A 24,253-nucleotide genomic window follows, 5' to 3' on the forward strand; every position below is an offset into this window, starting at 1 on the left:
CCCTTATCCTGATATATATGATTTCTCGTTCAAATAATAGGAGTTCACGTTCAAAGTGGATTCAATCGGCAGGAGTTCAGTTAATACGTTTACCGCTGATTGGATTTTCATTATCCACAATGCTGTATGTGCTGACAAGTAATTTTCGCGCAGAACTTGTTTCTATGTTTCGAGTTTTGCACGTGTGTGCGTGTGCGCGTGCATGTGAATCGCGTGAATCGTTAAAAAACTTTTTTTTCAATTATTGAGCGCTAACTGCGCTTAGAGCTAATTAAAATATTTTATTTCCATCGAACCTTTTTAAAAAATATCATGGCGCGTAACGTGACAAATTTGACAATTTTTCAACCGATTTTTCGAAGCGATTCGTCTTGTCTTGTTATTGCAGAGTAAATAAATGAGAGCGTTAAGAATAAAACGGATAAAAAGATGGGGATATTTCGAGCATTAAAGTTAAAAATTGAGATAGCAAAATTGAATTACAACGTTAAAATATAATATAACGAGTTTATCGATTTACAAGTTGCTATACTTACATTGTGAAAGTTGCGGTTGGCAAATTACTACTGCTTGGAAACCGACCAACTCGCGTACACCATGGAAGATATTGGTGTTAACAACACATTAAACGAGTTGAGAACTTTTATCGATACTTGTCAAATTATATCGCGACTGGTTCAACAAGCGCACAATAATGAATTACCAATTATCGATTGCTCTAACGTTATCCAAATGGCGGAATTTACGATGCAATTTAACGTAGATGAGAAAACGAATGAAACAAAAATTACCATCAATTTGCACCGTCGCCTCGAAAACGTTATATATCGACCTCTTATTTCAGAAAAAAATTGAAACGATCGAATCGCCAATCTTTCGTGTTATTTTACATTATTTCGGGGCGGATTAAAATAATTTTCGTTCCATCGGATCCACGTGGATACCGAGAATTCCAAAGGAAATTAAAATGATCAATAATTTTTACACCACGTATTTCCAAATTACATAACAATTAATAATAAAATACCTTTATACCGTACGATAATTTTCATACTTCCTACTTTTTTATTATACAATTCTCGATCCCTGTAAAAATTCCAAATGACGTGATCCACGAATCCTCGCTCCAGAAAGAGAGAGAGAGAGAGAAAAAATTCTCTTTAAAACTCACCCCTTAAAATTTCCAAATTCCCCGTAATTTCTTACCTTCGACGATCTTTCCCCCCTTATAAACCGCGCAGTTTCACGGTTGTAAGCAGTTTGAAGTGGTACACGAGGTGGACGATCTCACGAGGAAAGATGAAGTTGCCCTAAGCAGCCGATCGTAGCAGACGATTCCGTGTCGGAAACAAGGACAGAAGGTCCGTTTGGATGGTTTCGAGATAGAGAGAGAGATAGATAGATAGAGGGACTGGTGGAATTATATTACCGGTAGATAGGATGCAAAGGAGCGGCGCATCTCGAGAATACCAATTTGATTTCGGTGGAAAACGGTGGAGCCGGATCCTCGTAAAGTGTACAAGCAACGTGGCCAACCAACCTTACGTCTTGTCACTGGCCGGAAGTGGCCGTGGATAGCGAAACGACGTCCGAGCCGGGGCCAAAGTACTTAAGGAACACCGATGGCCTCGTGGATCGTCTTTGAGAGATCTTTTTTTCCTCCTTCTTCCTCTTCTTCCTTTTCTTCGCCCATTCCGCTTCTCGTGCAATTTTCTAATGAATATGGCGCTCCTCTTGCCTCGTATAAATCGTGTAGCAGCGCGTTCGTCGGAATGTTTGCGCTTTAATTCATCCGTCACCGTTACCGATGATGAGAATAGTAACGAAGATGAGTGGATAACAGACGAAAGAAGAATTCTGTTTACGGTATTTTATATTATCGTTCCATTTCTCGATAATATCGTCAACAATGGTGCGAGATTTAATAATGCGCGAGGAAGGAATTTTGACCATGTTCCGGGAGGAATGCGTGTAATATTCAAAATGAAAATAATATAGGCCAACGTTAGAGATTTCTCTTTTGAGAGAGGACGGCGGGGTTGTAATTTGAGAGTAATTAACGGGAGAATTTGTACGGTCTCTCGAACTTGCAAGTTCGATTACATTATAACACGATGGATACACGTTGATGGGGAAGAAGATTTGGTTTCGTTTAGCTGGTTCTTTTTCGAAATTTATTTCCACACCCAGGCTCGAATATACGATTTTCTTGCCGACCTCTCGTCCAAGAAATTTTATCGGCATTTCATCCCGAAACAAAACCAGTTTCGATATTAGTTCGGGTGCGAGAATAATACCGAGTTTAATTACTCGACTTGCTAATAATAACGGCATAATTAATCTCCGCTTCACAATGCCGGGCGAATTGAAAATTCCTTCCCTTTCACGGGGAGCCGTGCGGATTCTTCTTTCCTTTTTCTTCTCTTAATCTGCAGAAAGAGAAAGTGGAAGAGAATCGTATTAACATTCGCCAATCCTCGGAAGATTCCTTTTTCCCTTCGTTTTCTTGTTTCCTTCTTGATTATAATTGTCCACTCATCGGCGCCAATTAAGAATAGCCAATATTACAAGGAATATACGCGTAACTCATCGAGTTCTTCGCGCTAAATGGAAGACAAGCGCGCGTATTTCGTTCAACCACGTCCGGAGGGGAAGAAAACGTAGAAGCAAGAGGCAATTTGCATAAGAAGGGGCCGAACAAACCGCTTCGTTAACAAACATTCGATTTGATTCATCGCCTCGATTTGATTCGAGGGATCCGTTTCTTCGCTCTTGAAGATATATATATATATACGCAAATAAAACGAATTGATCTTCGAGAAAAAAGTTAAAAAATTTCCACTCGCGGGCAAATAATAAGGTGGGGAGGATGCGGCAAATTTAGGTCAGCGATCCCTCCGAAGGGAGCGACTGGACGTCTCTCGTCTCGTCGCATTTTCAGGGGGGGGAAGTTCAATTTAAATGCCCCCTGAGCGGCGGTTAAAACCACATTCGTAACGTTTCGCTGCAACTCATTACACGCAATGAACGGGGAGAGTAAGTCATTTACATTAACGGGGAGAAAATCGGTTTTCGGGTTAAACGGGATTGGTTCTCGGTTTTCCGTTGATCGAGCGAGTTCTCTTTTTTTCTCTCTCACTCTGTCTCTCCCTCCTTGCTCCTTTTTTAAGTTGCTCCAAACGATCGTAAAAACGCTTTAACACTCTTGTTTATTTTATTTATTTATTTGTTTTTTTTTTTCAACAAATATTTCTCGCGTTCGATACCCGGAATAAATTTTATCCCGTTTCCGATCGGTTTTTGTCGTTTAATTCGCGCACTTTGATAAATTTGCTCGTTTTTTTTCTTTTGTTTCGCGTAAAAAAAAAAAAAAGTGTAACACGTGTCAAAGTAATTATTTTATTTTCGTCGTGCACGTTTCACGTGTTTATTCGAAAAAAACTTTCCTTCGCTTTTGTATCCAAGGTTTTTTCTTTTTTTTTTTTTTTTTTTTCATAATTCTCCCGTTTTACTACGAAAATTGAGAGGAGGGAGGAGGGGGGAAGGAGGGGGAAAAAATATTTACAGGTATATATCGTTTCTCCCGTTATTCGCGTTATACAATAAATTTCACGTTGGAATTTTCTGTTTATGATAAAAATTATTTTTACGTCAACGCGTGAATAGAATTGTATAAATATCGATTATATGTGCACCACGATATATGTATTTTTCGCGTTCGCACTTTATCAAAACTTATTCTGCCAGCTTATATTTCCTCTCTCTCTCTCTCTCTCTCTCTCTCTTTCTCGTATTAATTTTAACCTAGTTCCAGTGCTTTTTCAAATCATTTTGAACATTCGAAATGAGAGGCAACATCGCGAATAGAGAATCTGAAATAACACGGTGTCGCGTTATCTTTTAAATAAACGGGGGAGAACTGTCCATTGATAACATCAAATTATCGCGTTTCAAGCCTTGAATTCAATTTTCTCCCCAAGCAAAATATGTTTATGATTTTCAAGAATTGATTGACGTTCGTGTTAATATCTTTTCGAATATCGGGATACATTGTCAGAATTTGATCTCTCCCCGTGATAAATTGATTTCTAAATTTTAAATATATCAGATGTGTATATATATATATGTATTCCCTCGAAACTCGTTCGAATTATTCGAAAGACGTTTAAAAATCTTTCGTCCGAGAAATTCGAGATAACGATAATTCTCGAAATTCCCGTGTAAATTCTCCTCTCGTATTCCCATTGAACTCTGCACAAATTGATGTATCGAGACATTCGTTATTTATGAAAAGCGCGAGCACACTTTTGTACAGAATGATCGATGCCAATGGAAGTAACGGAATCCAAAAGAGGCGTTCTTTCCTCCAACTTTCGAAGTAAATGCCAACAAGTAATAAACAATATTTGTCTCATCATTGGAGAATTTTCCAATAACCCGAGATGAATCCTAGAAGAATGATCAATATTACACCTCGTCACAAAATGATTCTCTCCAGCTCGAAGAGGCGATCGACCGGTTCGGTTCAAAAATTTTTATAAAACAAAACCCAATTAAGAGGTGAGGAAAATCGAAAGGGTATGTTAAGACCCTGTGATTTTTTAATTCGAGAATGATGCGCTCCTACGATGCTGGCAGATTTAACTTAATCGCGTTTAATTAAAGTGCGTCTGCACGGAGCGTCGATAATTCGATGACTCGGCAGAAAATGTTTTCACGTTTCCAATTATTGGATCCTATCGAAGTTCTGCTTACGAGCACAGCGGGGAGGAGGGGGTGGTTGACGCTGCGTCCTCACGAATCCCTCGTACAACGCACGAATTCAACGGTCGAGTCTTCGAGAAGAAAGGAAAAGTAGTTGTATTAATATTTACGACTCTTCGATATTATTTCGAATTTATTTCGAATTTATTTCGAAGTCAAGTCCGTCCGTTGTCGAGAAAGAAAATGAAGAATCGAGGAATCTTTCTTCCACAACTGTTGTTTTAAAAAGGCGAAAGACAACAACGAAACGAGACATTTGAATCGATTATAATGAAAGACGAAGATAAACATGTCGGAGAAGGAAATAATAATAATAATATAACAACAACAACAACAATAATAATAATAATAATTCGCGAATAAGAGGGAAAATTACGTATCGTTACGCAATATTTTCACGAATAATTAAATTAAGCCCTCCTAAAAAAAATATATATATAATTAACCCGGGAGAAACTTTTATAACTTTCATAATCGTATTAAATTGTAATGAAATGGCCAATTTAATTATCGCAGAAATTTTAAACAGCACGAAAAATTATTATTACCTAAAAATAATTCCCCAGGTGAAATGGATTTATTAAAATTTTAATAACACTTATCGTCGGGTAAGGATGAAAAACGCTCCGTCTCGTGCAGAAAATACGCGGCGATAATCGCTCTGTGACCTAAACTCGAAAAAAGGATACGAAAAAAGGAAAAAGAAAAAAGAAAATTCAACAATCTCACCGTATTCGAACCGTATCTCAAATATTAACTCCATCCTCTCTTCCAGACGTCAATTTCTTCTTCAACCGATTCCACCTCCGATTATGTGGTAAAACATAGAATGGTATATGGCAGTAGAAAACGAACGCGTTTTTCGCAAACGCATTTGATCATCCCTCCTCCCCCCAAATATTTTGCATTTTCCCGCATCGAGACAACTTTTCGAAACTTTTTAGCTAATCGAATCGGTCGATTCCTAGGGGGGTTGGCGCGGTAAAAATGGAACAGGGAGGGAAGGGAGTGAGGGGGGATGGCGTGGTGGACTGGCACGAGGGTTAAGGGAATTAAAAGAATGAAACACGGGGTGAAGAAGGGTGGGCGTGGGGCGGTGAAAGGGCATACACGAGGTTTCATTTCCGAGAAGGGCTGTAAAGATTGCTCGCGTGCAACCACCCCTGCACAACGTTTTCTCGCAAACTCGCGACCATATTGCTCCATAATAATAAGGTTAATGCCTCGCAAATTAAGTAGACGCGCAGTGGAAGGGAGGAGGAGGAGAAGGAGGAGGAGGACTTTCGTATATAGTCGTCCAGTTTAATCGTACGGTTTAAATTTGCTGCGAAGCCCCGCGATCTTTGACGACGATTATTTGCGATTTAACCTAACTGGATTCGCTCATCGTCGATCTATATATATATATATGTGTGTGTGTGTGACGAGTTTTTGTTTCATGCGAGGATCGAAAATTGAACTTTCTTGCTCCTTTTAATTTAAAATTTCGGGTTAATAGCTTTTGACGTGTCTCCCAATTTTTTTCTCCCTGGAAATATTAAAATTTAAATTTGCTCCTTGAGCAAAATTTGAAGAAACGAAAACGTCTCCTTTAAATACAATTTTTCGATAGTTCAACCTTTTGAAATATGCATAATCAGGAGCGGTTAGAAAGGCAACACGGGTTTCCAATTCTTTTGAATAATTTAAATACCCCTCCTCCTCCCCCCTTTTGCAAATAAAATTTCCAATAATGTATAAAAAATGAATGAAAAATCTGATATCGGGTGCAACAGGTTACAAAGTGGGATTATCCCGTTGAGGGGAGATAAATTGTTTGAAAATTAACGCGCGATTAAAAAAAAAAAAAAAAAAAGAAAAACACGAAAATATCTGTCGAACATGAAATTATCGAAGCGCGTTGATGTGGTGGAAGCAGGGGAGGTGGAAGAGGGGCGACAAATCATCCTCTCCTCCTGCAAAGAGATGAAGGATATTAGGGTTGGATACGGGATCAGATTCTCACGGCTTGTCAGACTTGATTAAGATATTGCGAATTACATCCGCATATCGCTCACCAACGTTCACGTGACATAATCGTTATAATAGCCGCTCCGGATACTACTGATAAGTGCACGGCACCGTCCTCTCCTCTCCTTTCGATCTGCTAATCGATACACGCCTCCATATTAGAAGCTCATCCGGGAGAGCGAACAAACGAGCCGCCATTTCCTCGATAAACTTAACGAAACACGCGTTTAATTAATTCCTCCTATTGTTCGCGTTATCATTTCCACATTTGTTGATATAAAAGTTTCCGACTTTTAAAAAGAAAGAAAACAGGTAACAAATAGAGGAAGAAAAAGAAGTAATAAAAGATCAATTAATGAAATTAGTTCAAGATATTTTTTTTCTTTCCTCTCCTTCCTCTCAATTAAACACACGAGCGAACGAAATATATATAATATTAATGAATGGAATCGAAAGGAATTTATTCGAATTTATAAAATCGATTTTTCATCTCGTGCCTTCGAGTTTGTTCGAGTTGGAACCGATTGGAAAAATTAATATAAAAATACGAATAATATGTAATATTCGATGAAATTCAATGGAAGGAGAGGAACGCTTACCTACAACCTCGAGGTAACCGGTTTGACTCTTCATCGGATCGGTGTTAATCTGGCACATGTACCATCCCCTGTCGGATTCTTTCACCTCTCGTATGTGGAGGAACCACGTCCGGTGATCGCTGTGAGAGACTGCTATTCGATGATTCTTCGTGATGACGTGACTGGCTATCGTCAATATCGTTTGGGTGTCCACGCGCAGCCATGCCACCTGCAACAAAATTGGAGGATAAAAAAAAAGAAAAACTCTCGTTTCGACTCTCCATCTCCTCTTCCCGATTCGCGAGAAATCGTACAGCTTTCTTCTTCTTCGATTTTGCAAGAGGAGAAAAGAGAAAAGAGGGACGGTCGTCGAGGATAGACATCGTCCCTTCCTCTATCGAAATAGGAGAAGCTTGCTTGCCGCGCGCTCGCGGTCTAACCACGTGGAAAAAAAAGTGGCGGGTGGAAAAGGAAAAGTGAACAAGTCCCCTTGTTGCCGGCTTCGCTTTGGAGCCGAGCGAAAAAACAAGAGCGAGAGAGAGAGAGAAGAAAAAGAGGTGTGGTGCGCATGCACCACCCTCCCTTTCCCCCCTCAAACCACAACCAACGAAAGCTTTAGCCGTTGGCTCGCGATAAATCAACCTGTTAGGAAAATGTGATCCGCTTGTTGAAAAAAAAAAAGAAAAAGAAAAAGAAAAAGAGGAGGAAGAAAGGGAAAAAGAGGAAAAGAGAGGGGGAAGATTATGTTATGGGAGTAGGAGAAGGAGAGAAGGAGGACGTATTAAAGTCGTAGCCGTGTGTCTGAGTGGCCGCGGTGAATCATGAGCAACCGTGGGTGTATTTCCGGCTCCTACCTTCCCTTTGTACCACGATTACCGCCATGTGATCACGTATTTTCCACGCTTACGTGCACGCGTGCTCTACTATTGGGGAGGGGAGGGGGGTTGGCAAATATTTTCATTCTCGTGCATTCTCCAACTTCAAAGGAGAAGGATAATGGAAATTGCTGTTTTTGATGGGTAAACATTTAGCATTCGGCCGGGGAGATACGTTTTTTAGTTCTAGTAATTTTTAGAGTAGAGTATCCCTCGATTTTTTGGCATCTTGAATGATGCAAGTTTGGTGCAATGTTCTTTTTCTTTCGATACGATCAATAACGAGTGTTATTCTTAACTCGACATGTTCATTCGACGAGGGAGATTTTTTAGTTCCATTAATTTTTGGAACAAACCTTCCTTTTTTGCCACCTTGAATGATGTAAATTTGGTGGTGCACGACGATGCAAATTCCTTTTTCATCAATAGCGAGTACTATTCTCAACTCGATCAATCAATAGCGAGTATTATTCTCAACTTGAAATATTCATTCGACGAGGGAGATGCGTTTTTTAGTTGCAGTAATTTTTAGAATAGACGCAATTTTTTGGAATCTTGAATGACGCAAGTCTCTTTCTTTCGACACGATCAATAGCGAGGATTTATTCTTAACTTGAAATTTAATTTTTCAACCAATGGAATCTGGCGAATGATCTGGTTAATGATTATCCACTTGTGTATTTCCGACAATAGAGGGGGAGTCGATCGCGACAGCTAGTATTATAGCTAGTATTATATTTCATTGTGCATATAATTGATACGTTCCGAAATTGGCCTGGAAATACCAAATAGATATCGATTTCATTCACGGTACAATACACGATCCATGCTAATACTTGACGAACCGACATATGTACTACACTGCTATTGATACCGGTATCACTTCCTACGCTAATGATAAATACGACGTTAGATCCGCTCGTTCAGGGGAGGGGAGGGAATACGAATTTTCAATGGCTCCCAACTTTGTCTCGTCTGCATCGTCGCGCGTGAATTTTTAAAAATTTTAAACGAGCTTCAAAGCTCGATATTCCAATTATTATTTTAAGTACACTCTATCGAATAAACAAAGGAATAAAATATTTAAACCAACCTATTATACCTCTACTGTATTATTTAAACTCGAAGAAATTAAATTTGAAAATCCGCCAATTACATCGACCCTCCATCGATATATATATATATATACACATACACAAAGAAAATTAGCCGTTATTCTCGATGGTTTAAATTTGAAAGGGCCGAGCAATTACGAAGGAGGTCGGTAAGGAGGTTGCCGTTAAAAATACGCAAGTGACGCATAGCGGGGGCCTAGGTAGTAAATTAGAGAAATTCGCAAGAGAAGCCGTAAATACTTGGTTATCATAGTTGGCGGAAGCACGGAGGGGTATTATAGCTGCATTCGCGCACACACGGCGGGCAGAGATGGCGCCAAGCGTGGATACGGCTTCACCGTTTCCATTCATCGGGTTGGATATCAAACGCAATAGTTCATGGCGCGCTTCCGACTGGCCGGTGGTCGGCCGGCCCTCTCGACCTCTGCCTCCTAATCCGACCCGCCGCCGTTTCACACCGGCCCCGCTGGCAGATTTACAGGCGCGGGGGTTTGATATCTGCATCCGAGAGTCCTGGACTAGTTCCACCTGTCCACCGGATCTCTGCATACTTTCCGTCAACTCGCGCTTTCGCCGGTTGGGACACGCCTCCCAAGATAAATCAACCGAGTAGCCAGGCGCCACTAATCAGACAGATTTCTCCGCCGACAACGACACTATCACCACCACGTATCGCGCTCCCAACTTTCCCCGGCGTGTGTCCCGCTTCGTGTGACGTACCGTCTCCCAACCGGCCGAGACGTAACCGTAACGCCCGCTATTAATGGGGCCTGCGTTCTTCCAATTCCGATTTATTCCACCCTCCTCTCGATCTCTCGACTTCTGATCGATCTTTCCCACGTTTCGTCGCTTTTCTTCACCCCGGAATTTTGGAAATTGTCTATCGAGAGCCAATAAGGGTAGAAGGGTCCTCCTCCGATTTTTGGCTCCGTGTATTTACGTAACATCGTAACGTTCGTTTAATATTGATCGATATTACCGTGTGTACCTGTAAATATTTTAGCAGGGAGAATGCTAAATCTTAGACAAATCCATGGAGGATCCTAGCGATGACCCAGCTTCGGGTCTTTACGTAAGATTTGCGTAACTCGGGGCTCTAAAGGTTAAAGGGATGTTTGAAATGGTATTGGACGATATTAACCGACTTCCATTTACATGGAAAACATAAAATTTAAATGATACATCTTAATCTTCCGTCGCTGGTGATTTCAACTGGAAATATATATAGTCGAATCCTCGAATTAATAACGATTCGATTTAATAACACCTATCACAAAGCGTGCCAAGGTATTTATATTCCTTGCCAAAGTTTGCCAAAGTTTGAGTGACAGGTTTACAGGTTTAAGAGAATGTTACGTTACTTGCCTACCAGATTATAACTTGGGCGTCGTACGGAATATGTTTCAACATGTTCACACATGACGAAGCTTCCCGAATTTGCACCTGAATTTCTCTCGCCTGTGCGTGCGTACGAGAGAGAGATCTAAGTCCCCTTTTCTCTGATAATTATTAAAGGCAAGCTCGTAGTGATAGATAAAGAGGAACATCTTCCCTTTTCATCCTCGGTTCGACGATATCTCGCCGCGTCATTCGCACGTTTCGTCACTTATATAGTTGAACAGATTCCGTTCCCAAAATTAGCTGACCCCGAACATTAAATCGTTCCTTTGGGATCCGGGTTTAAATTGCAGACCGTAAAATTAAAAGTTACCCCCGCGCGTCCACCGACCGACCGACTATTTTTACTGGTAGGCAAAGAATAACGGCGGCCAAAGAGGATGTATTTTAGAGTAAGTAATAGCATTAGGTTGGCGCGGAAGGTTCTTCACCGGGGTAGGATTTACTTTTCCACCACCTGCGCGTTTCCTTCCTTTTAACCACAATTAGATTAATAACGAGTGTAGTTTAATTAGTAGCAGGAGAAACAAATAATTCACGCGATAAAATAATTTTTCCATATGGATTATTAGGATGTTTTTATAAGTTTCTTTTTTTTTTGAAACGAATAGTTTAAGGTTGATTTATTACGTTATGTATGGATTGTTCTGCTCTATCACCTTCTTCCTTATTTCTCAGGAAGCCTCATTATTCCCTTTTTCCAAAATTGTTGGGGTTTATTTGCAAAATATTGCTCGAGGTGCGTTTTTGTTTCGCATAAGGATTGGAATCGTTCATCGTGGAGAAAGAATTTTTTTAATAACAAGTATAAAAGATAGAACGTCCCAATCAAACTGTAACGGTTTTTCTCTTGCAGTGAATGCAACATGCGGTTTTGCATTGTCGTGATGGCCTCGTCGGTTCGCCAATTTTGATCGTTTTTCTGCTATAGCGTCTTTCAATTTACTAAAGCTGATTGCAATATTTTGCAGAATTGATGGTTTCACCTTGAGAAAGAAGCTCACAGTAAGCTACACTTTTCCAATCCCAGCAAATGGACAAAAGAACGTTATTCGAGTGAAGTCCAGGCTTCGCGACAGTTGAACATCTATCGTTCTTAAATCAAGTGCGATTTTCGATGCACATTTTGATACAAAATCCAAGTCTCGTCTGACAACGCTCTTTAAAAAGGATTTCTTTCACGTCGCTGGAGAAGGAAATCGCAGCAAGCAGTGCGTAAAATCGGCCAATAGCTGTGAAATCCAAACATTATATTGACATATTCCATCCTGATCAGGCATACTGTTGTCTCGGGAATGTTAGAGGCATTCAGTATCTCGCGCACACTGATTTTCAGCGAGCATGGCCTTGATAAGATCCTTCATCTTTCAAAACTGTCAACTCTAAATCTCTTAAACCAATTGCGAATAGTCGTAGCATCATTAAACAGTACAAATCTCGTCTGCAATATCATTTGTACTGTATCACTTTTTTTAAAGCGACAAAGTATAATTTTAAAAGACACTATATCGTCGACGAAACGTACTTTAAAAGAGTTCTAGGACGATTGAAACCGATGCCATAAACGATAGGCTGATAAGCGTTCATATAAAAATATTAAAGTTATTCTTAACGTCGAGCGAAAGAAACTTATGGAACACCTTATATATCTCGGAGATATTTCTCACAGCGATGGCGGTTTATCGTTATCCACGGCGATACGGTTAACCTTTTCAACTTTCTCCGGAACAGATCTGGAACAGAGATCCCTCCGACTGATTCCTACTTCTCAATTTCCGTTTTCGATCCTCTCCACTCAAAAGTAACGCTCTCGGTTGTTAACTAAGAGATAACCAACTATCGAAAGATTTTAAATTTAACATCGACTCTTTCGACGTTGGATACACGTTAAGATTAAGATTAATTCTCGGGACGCGGTTTTTCACGATTTTTCGTGAAAACGTGATCCTGGCTGGTTTTACGAGTCTACACGAGAAGTCCATCTTGCTTCCTATCGTTCCTCTGCTCCTATCGTTGTTCTTATCAAATTCGTAAATGCGTGTGACGTTTTCGAGGGTGTAGAAAACAGTTTCAAAAAAATCGTATTGATTTACATTCCCATCTTGCTTGCAATCAATTGATCCCTCTAAGAATCGCTCCAAGTTCATCTTACGAATTTCGATAAATCACTTACTCCTTTATTTCGATGTTATTTCATTTCCCGTTGCAAAAATTGAAATTTCCATGTAAGAAACGAGAGAAACGCATTTCGAAATAGAAGCTATAAATTTGAACGCACGCGGCCTTCGACACGGCTGAAGAATATCGGATTGACGTCCGAGAAGATTGAAACAGTGGCACGGTATATCGAAACAGCCAGTTTGAGTGGCAGAAACGAATTTTGAATCGAGGCCTTTCATCGAGGCCGGCAGGGTAGACGAAGTCCCTTTTTCCGCTTCGCGTTCCGTCGCGCATTGAAATAAAGTTGGGCAAAACCCTAAACCGCCGCTCCCTCCCCAACTTTCCAGTCGCCTCGTCGATTCGTCGCCCGTTTACGGGAACCACTCTTAAGTTGTTCGATAACTGTACCCGGAGCTACTTTTCAAACTTGCCGCCGCTTTAACTTCATTAACGACGGGGTAAACGCTTTGCATTGCCCGGTTACATTTTCAAATATATATAGGGAAGAAAGGGGGGGGAAAAGAATTTCTGTTTCGTCGAACGCTCTCGATTGAAATTCGAGATTGTCCTTTCTATAATTTCCAATCGACACGTTTAAAGGACAAACGATTTGTCGCTATCGCTTGACCGATGACGTTTGATCATTTTCGAATATTATGGAAAAAGAAAATTTCATTTTATCAACGAGGAGATTGAAATTTGAGTTTCTTTTACTTCGTCGATGTTAGATCTCTTCCACGGATAATTTTCAGTCGAATTTAACGTCGCTTAAATGATTTGCATCGCTTTTTCGAATGTCGAGCACATTTTTTAATATTACAGGGGAGAAGGGGAGAAAAGTTTCTGTTTCGAACGCTCGATTGAAATTCGAGATTTTTCCGTTTCCTTGCGACGATCCTTTCTGTGGGATAATTTTCAATCGACACGTTTAAAGGACAAACGATTTCCTATCGCTTGACCGACCACTTTTGATCATTTTTGAATATTATGGAAAAAGAAAATTTCATTTTACCAACGAGGAGATTGAAATTTGAGTTTCTTTTACTTCGTCGATGTTTTCTATGGATAATTTTCAGTCGAATTTAACGTCGCTTAAAAAGTTTGTATCGTTTGAACACATTTTTGAAATTTAAGTTTTACTTCTTCGCGATCCTAGATCTTTTCTACGAATAATTTTCAATCGATATGTTTAAGACTTAAATTTGCATCGCTTTTTCGAATGTCGAGCACATTTTTTAATATTACAGGGGAAAAGGAGAGAAAAGTTTCTGTTTCGAACGCTCGATTGAAATTCGAGATTTTTCCGTTTCCTTGCGACGATCTCTTTTGTGGGATAATTTTCAATCGACACATTTAAAGGACAAAAAAAGAAAATTTTATTTTGTCAATAAGGAGATTGAAATTTGAATTTCTTTTACTTAAATGGTTTGCATCGTTTGACCACATTTTCGAATATTATTTTGAAAAAGAAAATTTCATTCTGTCAATGAGGAGATTGAAATTCGAGCTTTTTCCGCTTTCCTCGATGACCTTTTCTATAATTTTCAGTCGAATTTAAGGATTTGATTGAAATTTGAGCTTTCCATTTTTTGGAATCTTTTCTATACGATATAACGGAGAGAAGTGGAAAGAATATAAATTCGCTGACTAAAATATGAACGTAGTTCTTCGGGATTTACACGTTATTTAATACGATTTCTGTCATTACACACGTTTGAATCTCGTTGCATTCTTCTTTTTAATAATATTCTTCCATTTTTTTCTTCTTTTTTGCTACCGCATCGAATCGATTAATAATCGGAGGCAACCTAACGTTGCTGCACATAAACTCGTGGATCAAGCTACGTGGACGTAGCATCAGATAAAAAAAGGAAATTCATTTTCACTGCGATCAACGGAACAATGTTGTTCGCACGAACATGCAACTTTGGAGCATCGAGCATTAATGGCCGCAGAATACTCCACGTACGTAATCCAATCTAATAACTCAAAGAGCAATCTTCTTCTTCTTCTTCTTTTTCTTCTTCTAGCGCAAGTTGCATGGCAACGAAACGGATAAGAGAAGAAAAAATGGCGGCGGATTTCGAAATATTTGTCGTGCAATTAATCAGAATGGTGGGTGGGGCGAAATCCGACGGCGACATGTCGTAATGACGGAGGATATTAACTTAATTATGGTCTTCAAAGTAATCCACGGCTGGCGGAGCATTAGCCACGCTCCCCGGGGAGGGTATCTCCCGAAATGTCACTACGAAATGTCATACAAGTGTGGCGTTGGTAATCCTCTTCACCACTCGTCCTTCGCCCCTTCAACAAATCCCGAGTCAAAGCCCGCCCCTTTACGTCTTCCCTCGTTCCAGTTTTGCACAAAAGGAAACGAACGGGGTTAACGTACCGATTATTACATATCGTTAAGCGATTCCATTATAAACGAATCTCGACGACAATCCTCGAGCGTGCGATTAACACGATCAAGACTCAAGATTATTCTTTTTCCCTGCCTAATTTTCTACCTGAAAACCTCGCTGCCTCGTTTCCCCTTTTCGAGGGACGAACAACTCCAACTCTACACCCCGATAATTCGATTGACACCATTCGACGGGAGAAGTTTATCTCGTAAAGTTTGTGCGTTCCCGTTCAAATCTTCGTCGAGCGACAAACTTTTCTCCTTCGATTATACGCAAACGGATCGAACTTAACTCGCTCTATAAACACCATTATACCGGACCTTGCTCGTGTTTCCTTGCTGGATTTAAAATAAATTTGTTACAACAATCTTCTCCCTCCTGTATATAAACAACGTTTGCAATTGAAATTCATTTCTCGGAATGTGGCTCGAATTAGAATTTTTTCTTCTTCTTACGAATTCGTAATTCGACTCTTCTTATAGTTGCTCGTAAAAGATATTTATATTCTTTTCTCGCGATCATCGATGAACTGCACACGCTAAAAATCCGAGTGAGTAAAAAGGAAGGGATGCACCGATATCCCAGTTTCGTTATTAACTGTTTGCGTCTTACCTGATCCACGGTTAGCCGTTTATACAAGCCGTAAAAAAATGTTATCCCGGTTAAACGAGAGAGTAAAGCACCGCTATCCTCGTGTATTTTAACGTTTTCGTTGTTTTGCATCATCTTTATCTCTCCCTCTCTCTCTCCGCATCGCGATTTTACGTTATATAATTTTCCAAATTGCTTCGTTTTCTCCGGGAGCGAGAGATGGGTTTGCACAAAAGGGAATGAAATAAATAGTAACGCGTGCACAGTTATAATATCGAAACAAGTCGAAGATGGTTTGAACCGTGGCAGCCATATTGTAGAGTTAAATCTCATTATGGGAGATTACAAAGGTAAAAATAAGTTATACGGTCTCGGCGTTATCTCGTCCCTTTTGATACGTAAGAGTTTCTAAGTATTCTTTATTCGTCGAATCGAAAGTGAAAGTCGAATATCTTCTTTTTTTTTCCTTTCTTTCTCAATTCTTTCGATCAGGCAGGGAAAGAAATGCTCTCTTTACTGAGAAATTGTGTCGTTGCTTTAACACAAGGGGGGAGGAGGGGCAGAGAGTATATCGGAAAGTGGAATTAGAACTGTTTCAATCTCCCATCTACTTTATGCACTTCCTTCTCTCTATTCGCTTTATCTCCTCCAATGAGCATTCCCCCGTCGTTCCACTTATACACGTTGTTCTACAAAGGATAAAGATCAGCTAATTTCTCCGCTAATGTTCGATCTAAATGCATATTTGTCCCGGGGGACTGGAAACAAAATTCCATCTACCGCATTCGTAATTGCAACCGTTGGAAAATTTATCCTTTATTTTTTCCGTCACAATTGCAAACATCTCACAAATTCGAGAGAGGCAATTGTTTCGTTTACGATACGAATAGGTTGAATCTTGTTCCCCCTGTACTCGATGCTTTCGATTCCTGAATGAACAGAAGGAAAAGAAAAAAGTATTCCAACGAAAGTATTCCAACGCTTACATTTGTTCACAATTTTTTTTTTCTTGGTGAACGGAATAATACACGTTAAAGAAATTTGTTAAGAGACAGTGAGGAGCGTATAGTAAGAGGAAAATCTGAAGTGTCAGCAAAATTTTCTAATACATTTATTATATTATATTATATACGTGCTATTAACAGGTTACAAAAGTATTCGAAATATGCAGTTTCATATATGCAGTATTTTTTTTACTTCGCTAGTAATAATTTTTTCCTCTCTTTCACTTAAGTTTCTCTAGGTCGATCTGAACCAGCTTTGTTCCTTTTGATTATTTTTACGAGTGCCATAGATTTACTTCTGTTCACAATCCTCGCTACAAGATTTTTCATCCTTGCGCAACCAAAGTTCACACTTTTCTTCCGTTTCACGCGAATTTTCGCGTTTAACGCCGCACGCCTTTGCGTTACTGTTAATGGAACGGTAGCTCGGCATCGACTGAACGTACCAGTGTTTATATTTCTAAAGCGTAAAATAAAAACTATCAACAACGTATCAACGTGTATATAATGAACGTATTACCTATTACTGCGTATAATAAATTGGTGAATCATTCTCAAATTTTGTTGACATGAAATTTTCCTCCTACTGTCTCTTAACAAGTTTCTTTAACGTATATATCTCATTTACCAAAAAATTAGCAAATAATAAACGTTCGAATAAGGAGTAAAAGCGAACAAAAATTCTCCTCGAAACCAATTTACCAACTCCTTTACCAATTTATTTCCCCCTTTCATCGTCAAACGATAATATCTACTTTGCTCTAGTTTATTCCAATCCCGGTTATTCCACGAAAAGCCGCGACATTTTCATAAAAATTTTCCTTTCGCGAATCTTCACGGGGACAACGCTCATGTACGACGTTATTTCGAAGAGAATCCAAACATTCTCTCCCCGGCACAAGCAATTTGTAAATATTTATACACCGATTACGGCGATCACGATATTGCTCTTCCTCCGTTTATTTCGCGCGCTCAAACGAATTCCTGGCAAAATTTTTTCCCCTCTCGTCTGGCTGCATCCCAATCGGTTCGAAATTAGCGAGGCGAGCCTCTCGAACGATCACGGTGAAAACTAACTCGCCTCGGTCCAACCTCGCACGCCCTGAAGAAATTCGTTGCGGCAAAGTTTTGAGTTCGTTAGAGACACGGTTACATTCCACGAGTAAATTTCGCGCAGTTTCACGGCGTATCCCTTCAACGAGCGTGATATTGATGAATTTCCTCTTGTCTCTTTCTTCTTCTCTTTTCTTTTCTTCTTTTCTTTTCTCGAGGATGACTCCTCGATTCGTTCCTTTTGTAATTAAATTGATTTTTCGAATGAGGGATGAGTTAGTTCAAGAATATCGTTGAAGAATAGGAATTATTACTTCTTTTTCCTTTTTTCTTTTTTTTTTTCGAAAATGATTCCTTGATTCGTTTCTCCTTTAATTAAATTGATTTCTTGTGAATGAGAGATGATAATTCGTTCAATGAGTTAATTAAAATCTTGTTGAAGAGTAGAGATTATTATTCCTTTTTTTCTTTTCTTTTTATTTTTTCGAAAATGATTCGTTCCTTTTGTAATTAATTTTGTAAAATTCTGTAATTTTTCGTGAATGAGCGACGATAATTAATTCAAATATCGTTGAAGAGTAGGAATTATTATTTCTTTTTTCTTTTTCTGTAATTAAATTGATTTTTCGACGCGAATGAGGGATGAGTTAGTTCAAATATCGTTGAAGAATAGGAATTATTACTTCTTTTTCCCTTTTTTCTTTTTTTTTTTTTCGAAAATGATTCCTTGATTCGTTTCTCCTTTAATTAAATTGATTTTTCGTGAACGAGCAACGATAATTAATTCAAATATCGTTGAAGAATAGGAATTATTATTCCTTTTTTTCTTTTCTTTTTATTTTTTCGAAAATGATTCCTCGATTCATTCGTAATTAAATTGATTTTTCGACGCGGATGAGTTAGTTCAAATATCGTTGAAGAGTAAGAATACTTCTTTTTCTTTTTTCTTTTTTTTTTTCTCGAAAACGATTCCTCGATTCATTCCTCCTGTAATTAAATTGATTTTTCGGCGCGGATGAGCGACGATAATTCGTTCGATGAGTTCAAATGTTATTGAAGAATAGAAATTATTATTTCTTCTTTTCTTTTTTTCTTCTTTTTCGAAGATGATTCCTCGATTCGTTCCTCCTGTAATTAAATTGATTTTTCTCGAATGAGCAACAGGGAACGAGTTAGTTCAAATATCGTCGAAGAGTAGGAATTATTACTTCTTTCCCCCTTTTTCCTCCTGTAATTAAATTGATTTTTCGGCGCGGGATATTCGTTCGATGAGTTAGTTCAAACGTGTTGAAGAGTAGGAATTATTACACGTAAAGAGGAAAGGAATACAAGGTGACAAAAGCGGAATGTTAAACGTTGCACTCGCTGGAATATTTATCGCACTTCGGTTGCAAAGGGCAGATATGGATACGAAAATCAATGGATGCGTTTAATCAATCGTTTTATTGCACAAAAGAAATATCGAAATCAATTTTAAGAGCTTTCATCGTTACAAGTTTATATAATTAAATATAAAGTCGATATATAATTGGTCGTAACGGGCTGCAATTCGCTTTCGAGCGAACGATTTAAATTAGAAAACATATATAGAAAGAAATTCTGCGAGAAGGAAAATTTATTTAACGACCCATTTCAACTCGTTTCCCAGCTAATAATAATAATAATAACGCGAGCCATAAACGAGATACGAAAAATACAAAAGAAAAGTCAAAAAGAAGAGGAATTAGCCAAGAACTGCGGGCATAGACGAGGAATTCGAAGGAGGAATAATCGAAACTGAGCATCCGAGCGAATTATTTTAAACGGTTTTGCGCCCACCGTTTAATCACAGGCGTTTGTCATTATATAACGTGACGATAGATCGAGCTGGAAACGGTTGAATCGTTGGTCTCGGATTAACGGATGCGTCGTTGCTTGCAGAGAGCCATGATTAATCCGAAAACCGACGAGTCGAACCGCCTTCGGGGGTTCGAGCCAGAAACGAAGACGATGTTTGCGAATAAGGATTGATTCGGAGAGATGCAACCCGAGAGATGCGTCTGGTTGAATCGAGCATGGAATCGATGGCGCAAATTTAATTTCGAGATTGTTGATCAAACCGTTGTTGAGATTAACTGAAGGGAGGAGTCTGGAAAAAAGCCTCGGAGCAAGGGAGAGCGACGATCACGAGGAAGGAGGAAGAGAGAATAAATTTCTCTTTTCTAATTTTGCAATACGCAGAAATGCACATGGATTTTTGGAGTTTGGACGATAGGCAAAGGACAATCGAGGACATGTATCGGTGAATCAACGAGGATCGTTGGTTAACGCCTTCTATTCACTGAACGCCCTAAACTTGCCAATTAAAATTCAAAGCACGATGATACCCACCCCGACAGAAGCGTAAACCCCGGGAGAAGCTATGACCCGACCTATTATACTTGAGAGTAGTCACAAAGTCTCCTCGCTGGCCGAATGAATACCTCTACTTATTCCATTATGATACGTATAATACATACGTATAGGTAGGAAATTCGCACGCGACTCGAAGCCGAGAATTTTGCCTCGTGTTTGCGGAATTAATTTGATCGTTACGAAGAGAAAAGCGGGGAAGAAGAAGAAGAAGAAGAAGAAAAATAATAAAAAAAAGTCGTTCGAATGGAAAATTCATTTAAATCGTCCATCCAATTTTCGACTTAATTGAACGTTTTAAGGAGCGTTTAAGGATCCTGCTGGTTTAAAGCCTGCCGCCATTTCGTAATTTATTACGAGGAGTTTCGAATACAGTACTCTTTTAAAGTACTCTTTTTTTTCTCTCGAAAATTTACTCGAAACGTATCGTTCAAAGGTATCCGTTTCCTGACGAGAAAAAAAATTCGTCGTTAATTAAGAGATAATTCGTTTTATTTACTTTGAGCAAAAAAAAAAAGAACTGATTGCTCGAATATATATTCTGTACATTGCGTTTCAAAGATACGATGACTACGAGCTTACGACTGCTTTTCGAAAACAGAGCGGGAAGAGGAGGGGAAGAGTGGTAGTTTCCCCTTGTACGCGTTTCGAATCTCTTTCGTTGGATGAAATAAAAATTTCCCTCTCCCTCCCTCTCCCCTCTCTTCCATTTCAAACGCATGAATTGCACTCAAACCGCCCACGTGAATGCTTTTTCACGTGATTGGAGAGAAAAATTGTAGGTAGAATCCAATCTAAAACGTATTCTGCCAAACGTATTGAAGAGTGAAAAAAAGCTCAAAAATCATATATATATACATATATATATATTAGCATCGACACACGAAAGAAAAAAAAAAGCGTTTAAACATTATTAACTGTACAAGAGTTTCGAGCAACCGCGCACAATCCAAGCAAATATGCATACCGACCACGAGATTAAACGCGATTAAACGGAAAACTCTAAATTCACTCCGACTCGAATAATCATATAATATCGTATAAACATTGGGAATATCGATCGCTATAAATTACCCTGCCCATATAATATTAACCGGTTTCCGGTTGTATCGATCACGGAGGATCAATATATACCGGTGGATCGGGCCGGTCGCCTCTGTGTTTGACCGGGGCCATTAACATTTGCATTACGAATTACACGTAAATTGGCGAAATGATAGCGGATAGATGTCGTTATCCGTCCAGGATCCTGTCAAATTTCCGCCATGTTGCGCCCGTTATTCGTCATCTTAATGCACGACCCTCCTCCTCCTCCTCCCCCCGAAGATTAAGGGACGGCGGCAGCCGGCTTGTAAACGGCCCGATTATTCCACGCGTCCCCCCTCCCGCACACATCCTTCGAGAAGAATGTTGCAACGCGGTTGGCCACCCGCTCCCCTTGTAAATACATCCATTTGAATTTCATGCCACGCGACTCTCGCCCAGATGAATACTTTTCAATACCATGGGCAGAGGGATGATCTTCGAGCAGATCTTCAGGTTGAAATGGTTCCTTACTTTCTTAGAATAATCCCACTCGATGAAATCGAACCGAGAATGTGGAATATGTGTATATATATATATATAAAGATAAGAGGATAAGGTTACAAGCTGGAAGATGGAATTAACTTTGTTGCAATTGAAGTTTTTTTTTTTTTTCTTTTTTTTAAGTAAAAGGGAGCTGCTGTTGCTGCTGCTGGTTCAAACTCGTTTCTTGCAATTGGATTTTGTTCTTTAAATAGGAGGAGAGTGCTGCTGCTAATGTTTCTTGCTATTGGATTTTATTTCCTTTTTTTCTCTCTCTCCCTCTTTTTCTCTTCAAAGACGAGCGGCAAAGATTCTTTCGTTAAATATCCAGGGATGGATATTCATATTGATAAATGTTTTCCTTTTCGAGTGGTATGGAGAAATTCTTGGTTTATTGATCGAGATACGGTTTATTAGAAATTATATTGGATCGGGAGGCGGAGACGTTTTGATTGGTCGTCACTGACAAACGTCGATAAAGCCGGAATTGCAAATTAAGAGGGTGTATCCTTTGTGCATCGGAAAAGCGTTTTTCCACGGGACAACGCGCGGAGAGTTCGCGTCCGGTGACAGTGGCGCAAAACAAAAATCTGTCGAAACTGTAATCGGAAGTTATTCCTCGCGCACAATATTCTCTGCTTCTGGCACTAACAAGTTTTTTTCTTCTCGGTATTCAATGGAGGACGGAGAGAGTTTTGGAGAGGAAAGGGAGGGAGGGGAAAGCTGGAATAATTTTTAGGGGATTGTAAAATATATTCTTCCTTTTCTCTCTCTCTCTCTCTCTTTCTCTCAACGACGAACTTCCAACACGATTCATGATTCGACTAAAAAAAAAAGAAAAAAGCCACGAGAATCTACGAGGCTCGTTCCGTATCGAGAAACGTGACCTGTCTCTTTTAAACGCGAAAACGTGATAATGGGGGATACGTGAAACTAGTTGAAACAGGCGGAGGATCGTATTAGTTAGCTTCAAAGCATCTGGTGTGAAAGGCAAGTCGGTTAAAACGAAGCTTCAATTGTACAAAAGAGATTCAGCTGAATATTTTAGGTAATTTTCGTTTCGCGATGAAATTCTGCAAATATTAACCGGAATGTATAATTATTTGACAGAAGAAGACGTGTTACTCTGGAAATATTTGAGACGAGGCATAGATAAAGTAGAATTACACTCCCCATCTGGTCCCTAAGAGGAATAATTCAGTTAAGTTTTTAACGAATGTCCTTATTGCAGAATATAAACATCTTCCCTTACCTTCCCCATTGTTCTCGAGAATATTAATTTCAAATTTTTTTTCTTACAGATCTTTTCCTCGAGGCTAATATTAATTATCATTCGCTCTAATGCAATATTATTTTCGCAATAACTTTAACCGTGGTCCATAATCGATAATAATTCTATCCCTCGTACAAGAAGAACTATAAAAACATTTCAAAATTACGAATCTCTTCTCGTAAATCAAAGTCGAACGATTACCAGAAAATACGCTATTTCTTTCTCTTCGAAAAAATTAATAAGTCGGCCATTCTTCGTAGTTTCACACACAGACTTTAATCGTCCATAGCAAGAACTCCATCGAACTGGCGAAAAGCTACCATACCGGAATTCCTCTTTCTCTCCCCCTTCCTCTTCTCCCAAAAATCGAATCTCGAAGAAGAAAATGTCAGAGCTCAACAAGTTTCCTTACTTTCGATTCGACGAGGGAAAAACAAAGGAGGAGGGAGACGTGTTCAGACCGGCGTCGCGTTCCATTTCCAAACTGCAATTTTCCTTCGAATTAATCGAAACCTTCGTCTTCCTTTCCACGCCCGAAAAAGGGGGAGTCGAGCAGCATTCGTGATTTTTCATCCGGCTCTTCAACAACTTCTCCATTCGTCGGTAAGCTTTTTTTTTTCTTGTCCCCTCTCAAATAAAAGTAATTAACGTTTTAACAGCGAGGTCCGATGTCATTTTAAAAGAAAAAAAAAAAAAGGAAAGAGAAAAAAAAGGAAAAACACAAAGTGTCCCGTCTCTTTGCGAACCGTAATTGTTTCTCTGCCCCCCTCCCCTCGAAAGCGGGGGCTGAAAGAAATCGAGGAGACCGGAATGGGTGAATGGATCTCTCTCGGCGATTTTCTTGATATTTCATCTCCCTTTTTAATTGAAATCCATTACTTAAAAACCGGCTACTGATATTTTCAAACGTGGACTCCTTTGAGGGAGGAGGAGTGGAAAGGAGGAGGGTGAAGGGGGGTGGATAGGTATTACTGAAAGTACCGGATGAAGGCAAAAAGGAATCTAGAGCATAGACATCCAGAGGAAGGTTGTTTAACCCGTTGACCTCGTTAAACGGCCACGAAAAA

At 39.4% G+C, this 24,253-nt stretch overlaps 1 protein-coding gene across 4 annotated transcripts in view; it reads right to left on the minus strand.

Annotated features, from left to right (window-relative positions):
- Positions 1–24,253, minus strand: part of LOC107999747 (lachesin-like) — a 195,600-nt gene that overhangs the window by 34,113 nt on the left and 137,234 nt on the right. For all 4 annotated transcript variants that reach the window (XM_062086728.1, XM_062086727.1, XM_062086729.1 and 1 more), the window contains exon 3: positions 7,374–7,581. In XM_062086728.1, the coding sequence (XP_061942712.1) occupies positions 7,374–7,581 (208 nt within the window). The remainder of the gene's footprint in view (positions 1–7,373; positions 7,582–24,253) is intronic.

Source organism: Apis cerana, linkage group LG16 (genome assembly GCF_029169275.1).
Source record: "Apis cerana isolate GH-2021 linkage group LG16, AcerK_1.0, whole genome shotgun sequence".
NCBI lineage: Eukaryota > Metazoa > Arthropoda > Insecta > Hymenoptera > Apidae > Apis > Apis cerana.